Genomic DNA, 6286 nt, shown 5'->3' with positions numbered 1-6286 from the left:
ATCTATTGCTACAGTAGTAAGAAGTTTTTCAACATTGCGGCGTACAAAGACATGGCTGAGATCGACAATGTAGGAGGATCGGCTTAATGGCTTAGCTCTGTTGAACACTGACCCTGACACTGATTGTCCTATTGACGGTGAAATTAACCAATTTTCCAGGAAGAATAGGAGCATAGAATTCATCATTTAAGGAAGAGAACCACAATTATAACTTGTTTATATCGTAAGATGACATGGTCTTGTATATATGTATAATCAGTTTAAATAAAACTTTCTTAAACTTTGCATGTGATTTGACTATTTTTTATTGCGACAAAAGTAAAGGTAGCTCAAGGTGTCTTTAGCGCCCCCTCGAGGTTTTTCTGTATCCGCCATTGTTAATAATCGTACACGTTTAAGTTGACTGGTATCTCCAACTATAGGTGTCAAGAGTAACAAACCATTAATGCATATTTCCCCTTGAGCAGCAGGTCAGGTCCAGAAGTGTAGAGGCGTGGCCGCAAAAGGGGCAATCTATACTAACAGGCATAGCCCACTTGGTGGTGCAGTTACACTGTGCAGAAAACATCAGGTCGGAAAGTTTGTGACATGCTTGTAGGTAGACTGTTTGGTGCAGAGAAAACACAACCAGCACACTGAGGTGTGTTCATGCTATGGTACTACACATAAAAATATCTGCGCCGCGTATATAAATGACGTTGGAGTTAATGTCGGAAGTTGCATAAGGTTTTTCGCAGATGGTGCTGTTGTACACAGAGGAGTCGCAACGCTAGAAAATTGTAGCGAAATACAGGATGACCTGCGACGATCATCGTTTGGTGCAGGAAGTGTCAATTTTCCTTCAATACAAACAAATGAAACGTATTGCGAATGCATAGAAATGCCATTTATTGCATGATTACAGGACTGCAGAACAATCAGTGGAAGCAATTACTTTCATAAAATATCTAGGAGTATCTATCTGTACAGGGCATCTGAAATGGAACGACCACATAAAATAAATCACGAGTAAGGTAGGTGATCAATCTTCCGGGCTTTAGGTTCTTCGCACATATCTCACACTTGTCCGGTCTGGTCTCACAACGTGCCAGCCGTAGACAAGAAATAAACGTCACCAAATTGCAAGTCAAATCACGAAGTAATGTACAAGCGCCATACCAGTGATGAATAGTAAGTTACGTATTACATGCTCGGGTCAAATATATCTTGATAAATTACGCTCGTGTTGTATGGGCTCATATTCTTTTATTGTATGAAACAAAGTGCCTTAATATTTAGTTCCACATTTACTTATCAACCATATGGAAAAATATTTACGCATCACCAATGTTGTTTCGTCACGTATGGTCTTTTATTATGTGCAGTACCATAGTGTAAGTATGTTTCTTAACATGTCAGCCATACTTTATGATATCTCTTGTACGTTGCTCATGACGACATCGACTGCATACAAAAACTTAAAGATCGATGAACAAATAAATCAAAAATAGATTGTATTGCACAAATAGCGAAATCAAACTATGTAGTAACAATTCTCTGTGAACGTTACGTAACATTTCATATTATTAAGCGTTTTAAATATATATCGCAAAAAGCTTTTGGCACATTCCATGTAGCGGTATCGGTCTGAGTTTGGGAAAGGTTTTCGAAAATTGTGCAACAAGTACTACTTTTTTAATACCGTGTACTACGGAACACGATACAATCGAGTTAATCTTGGCAGGAAAAAAATCGATTATCTGCAAGTGAATAGTTTCTCGCGATTTAGATCGATTCAGAAATTACTCCTATTACTGCTACCTCCGACTCCTGAAAAAATCGTCTTTAACAAATGTTTACATGACAACAGGGTATGTCTATTTACAGTTTCTTTGCTCTCACGAGAACAATCGAGTTTATTAGGGTGATCCAATAAAAGCAATCGTAAACGACACGAAACAGGTTTAAAGTCCAAGACCAACTGATACTATCCTGCAGATTCGATACTACACTGAAAGATTTCTCACAATAGCCTCAGATTTTTGCAGACCTGTTACTGTATAGTAAGTACCCGATTTGATGACTCCATAGCTGTACTACTCATCAGTTATTCCTCAGTCCGTTTCGACCTTAACGAAAATATTATTCATATTCATGGCCTGCTCGAGATTTCAAGGGATTCTTGCTAAACTGATTTTTTAAAGAATTTAATGTGAAATTCTTTTGAGGACAAGTTACTATATAGCAGCACTATAATTATAGCAATGCCGTTAACACAAAAATGTGCGTGTAACTCACCGCCGATTCTCACTAACTCTTCGTGTCCATAGCCAAATGGCAGAAATGTACTTCCTTTTGCTTTGTGTCTTAAGATCACTGGGTAGTATTGACTGATGATTTACACTGAACTAGTGCACTATTCCTATTTAATCGCATCTTAAAGTTATTAGTTTCTTATAGCCAAAGTGCAATTCTGTGAATAAAGAACATAAAAAAAGGAAATTTCAAGAGTTCAAATGATGAAAAACCATCAAGTTGTAAGGCATTCTCGCAAGGAATTCGTGTTAACAGAAAAATATGAATGTGTGTCATGCGCTCCCGGTGATCAGATTCCAGTAATTTTCAGAGGATAGCCGGTATAGTGGTTCGGAAGTTTTTCCTCGTTTCCCGCAGATTTTGAGTTTAAGCCTCTGACATGCAGTCAGTTATTCAACTATACAAAGAATACAATCTGTGTAAAAAAAGTGACATCTGAATGCCCAAGAACGTAAAGCACATTTATTACATCGATTCTCGCCATCATTTGATGAGCCACCTGATGAATGTTACTGAAACTAACATTTCTTAAAAAAAACAAGGTAATTTTGGAGATGAAACAATGGAAACATGCTTCGACGGACAAGAGTTTCATACAGGTACTCACTTTGTTGTCGGATGCTATTTCTTGATTCTATCGCCACACGAAACCTAGTAACTTCACTAGTGGACTAGGCTCTGACAACACAGCCGAAACTGAGAATACGATCACATTCACGTATGTCCGCCTTAAGCGAAGTGCGCGCCACGAATGTGGGGGCGTGGAAGCTTGAATTGCCGCAACCAGTAACAGTATTCGCTACAGTAGGCAAAGATGTTATTAGGTACGCTTTAAACTCTTTGGTAAAGTCAACGTTTGATCAAACGCCGTTTTATTACATTTTTCCTACAAACAGCTGAAATGTAATAAATATGACATTAAATTATAGAAACAGTTTTCTGGTTAGAAGTTTCAACTTTCTGTAACCATTTTGTTTCTCCCTATGAAGTTTTCTCTCTGTATTTACTTCTCTTAGCTGTGATTTCCACACGCTTTTTCCTTATTTAAAATAATTTTTCGTAGCCGGGTGGTTCTTTGCTATTTTTCGGCAGCTGAAATACTGAATTACTTATTTGCTTCAACGTTCAACGTACTTCTAACATAGACGTTGTCATTTGTTACTGCATTTTTATCTTTGCCTATCGGTTTGCAGAAAGTAATATTTTTATTTGTTTACGCCTTATGGCGAGGTATAGGTGGTGAAGGAAAATTATTTGCGACGTTCATTATCACGTTACAATGGTGTGGGGCTTAATAAAGTAAGTGGGAAGTGTAAGTGTATACCCCAAAGGTTTCGCTTCGGTTCTTCCAATAAGTGATAATAGAGTTCATTTTCATAATTTTAATATAACAGGGTGAATGGAAAGCGCGAAATGACATTTTTAGAATTTCTCTGTAGGATTAGTGATATACGTTAATTCCAAATAAGTAATGGATAATTACTGTAAAGAAGATTGTTAAAGTTTCGTTCAAAAGCGTTGCATACCGACTATTGGTTGATATTTCCATGTTTTGCCATACTCATTTTAAGGTTCGGCTTAAAAGCTGGTGTTGCTGGCGGTGCTGTTTATTACACGGTAGAACAAGGCGTATGGAATGACAGCAACCGCACGACCGAACTTCATCGTAGAATACAAGAAAATATGAGACCATTAATACAACAGATTCCAATAGATATGAAGGTAAGGGTTACAGGCTACCTTTATTGCGATTCTGTGTTACGTAAATGTCATTTGTAATAGCATAATAATAAAGATAGGGCCTTCAGATCCCGTGTTTCCAGTGTAGTATGAGAGTTTGCCTTTAAGGCACACACAAACACAAATTGATTAAATAGAACATTAAATTATGGAAAGAAGATACGTAGCAACAAGCCAATAAACCTAATATTCCGTTGATCAGTGGAACTGGAACCCATTGCTACCCAGTATGATCACAGATGGGTCACTGTATTTTCAGCTCTCTCTTAAAACCACGTAGAAATAAACTTTGTTTACATGTTACAACACACTGTGGAAATTGTTACAGACAGTTGTTGCCCTGCAAAGTAATCCAGGTGAAAAGAAATTCCACGACTTTTGTATTATAGAATATATTTACGTTATAATGAAATGAAATTCCTGTGAACTAGGAGACCCTTCTCCCCTGTACTACTGTGAAGTTGTTTCTGTGTTTTTTTCACTTACACATCCGAGTAAATTTCTTTATTTCTGAATTAAAAATGCAGAATTTCAAGTCGGAATAACATTTAGTGATTTCAAAGTAGCTCAGCTGTAATCTACCCTTTCCAGGAAAAGTGACACAGTCAACAAGTTAACGTCTTTTTGTTGAAATTCTACTTAACAAATGAGCTACGGTTACATGAAACAACTCCGGGTTCTTCAGTTTGATTACAATTTGGCATGTAAATTGGAATATTTATTTTCAATAACATGTTGATATTTTATATGATCAAGCTGTAACTGAAATTTATTAAATTCATAAAATTTTCACTAGAAGCTTCAATACATCATATATACATCCATTCTTTTAACCTAAGTCATTGTACAGAAAGCTATAGTACTCGGACAGGTATGACAGTCAAGTTATGTAACTTCGGATGCTACATGCTCACTCTGAATTCCCTATTGCTACAGAATGTTTTGAGGATTGTTTTGTTTCAGTTATCGTGTGGATATAGTTATACCATTTCTGATGGACAACACAAGTATTTAACACATCTTAATGACCATGTGGATTTTGTAACATACAGTCATTAATTTTCATTACAGATCCCAGAATTGCCTAAAAGTGGAGAGCTGTCTCATGATGCGCAATATCTGTGGAATTCCGGAGTGAAGGCAACATTTAGTTTCCTGAGTGAGCTGCCCTCACTGTTGACAGGCTGGAGCATACAAGGATACCATGTGCTCAGAGAACAGTTGTCCAGCAGCCAGCAGACCAATCAGCAGGCACATAGCACTGACAAGAAAGAGTGATATTTCTAATTTTCGTCTTGTAAATAGTCAAAGTGTAAAATAAACTGTTGTCACATTCAGATGGAAGCCTCCTAAATTAAAAAATCCTTTATTACAAAATAAATAGAAAGTTTATGGAAATTTGTCTTTGAATATGTGAATAGTGGTCCAAACTTTCATATGAAGCAGGAGTGAAAAAAAGCAAGGGAATGAAAAACATTGTGTCATAGTGTTACGAATGATTGAGGAGAGAATGCTGTGCTTAGTAATTCACAAATTATGTAGGAAGAGTTGGCATATATAAATTATCTCCCATAAAGTTATCTGTAGCCTGGGGTGAAAGGAGAGAGAAAATAATAAACCACTATCTTTGAACAGCCTGATGTTCCTTAACTTTCTGCACAAATTGTCGTCATGGATTTAACCAAACCTGATAATGAAGGCTATTATTGTTATTGGAATCTGATGTTTCAAATTAAGCGAGATTGTTTTACCCAACGACTACTGTATGTTGCAAAAGACTTCAGAACCTTGTTCATGTTGAGTTTGATAAATGGAAAAAATATGTGATAAGATTTTATACTCACATCATTTCTTGGCAGACCTAATTGTAAAGTATATGTAAGAGGTCATGGCATTTCAGATCATTACTGTGAGATGATAAAGCTGAAGACAAGTTCAGTAAAACCGCAAGATTTTCGTACTCTTTTAGAGCATCGGCAAATCAGACGGGGGTGAAGTGTATATGAAAAGCCTTGTAGACACGAAGTTCTGTAAATTTTGTACATCACTTAAATTAATTTTTGTGGCGACATTTCCATACCTACTGCAGCAGCTAAGGAAGATAGATTGACAACTGTGGGTATTAGAAAGCCTTCACAGACCCTTAAATTTTTCAGTTCTATGCAGCAGAAGTGTTGCACTAATCCACAGTTATGTGAGTACTATCACAGATATAAAGAAAATTATAAGAATCAGTAACTGGAAAAACAAC

At 36.7% G+C, this 6286-nt stretch overlaps 1 protein-coding gene across 1 annotated transcript; it reads left to right on the top strand.

The window, feature by feature from the left end:
• Positions 1 to 3433: 3433 nt before the first annotated feature.
• LOC124552530 (MICOS complex subunit MIC13 homolog QIL1) lies at positions 3434 to 5433 on the top strand. Its single transcript, XM_047126844.1, has 3 exons — positions 3434 to 3594; positions 3867 to 4017; positions 5107 to 5433. Exons 1-3 carry the CDS (start codon positions 3575 to 3577, stop codon positions 5311 to 5313), a joined length of 378 nt encoding a protein of 125 aa, XP_046982800.1. The 5' UTR covers positions 3434 to 3574; the 3' UTR covers positions 5314 to 5433.
• The last annotated feature ends 853 nt before the right edge of the window (positions 5434 to 6286 follow it).

This window comes from Schistocerca americana, chromosome 10, assembly GCF_021461395.2.
Source record: "Schistocerca americana isolate TAMUIC-IGC-003095 chromosome 10, iqSchAmer2.1, whole genome shotgun sequence".
NCBI lineage: Eukaryota > Metazoa > Arthropoda > Insecta > Orthoptera > Acrididae > Schistocerca > Schistocerca americana.
This window is presented reverse-complemented; position numbering and strand designations above follow the sequence as displayed.

Bases quoted from the DNA above. Each gene is read 5' to 3' on its own strand.
- LOC124552530 (XM_047126844.1), top strand. From the start codon at position 3,575: ATGGTGTGGGGCTTAATAAA. The intron at 3,595-3,866 runs GTAAGTGGGAAG...ACTCATTTTAAG, and splicing joins ATGGTGTGGGGCTTAATAAA to GTTCGGCTTAAAAGCTGGTG. The intron at 4,018-5,106 runs GTAAGGGTTACA...TTTTCATTACAG, and splicing joins AGATTCCAATAGATATGAAG to ATCCCAGAATTGCCTAAAAG.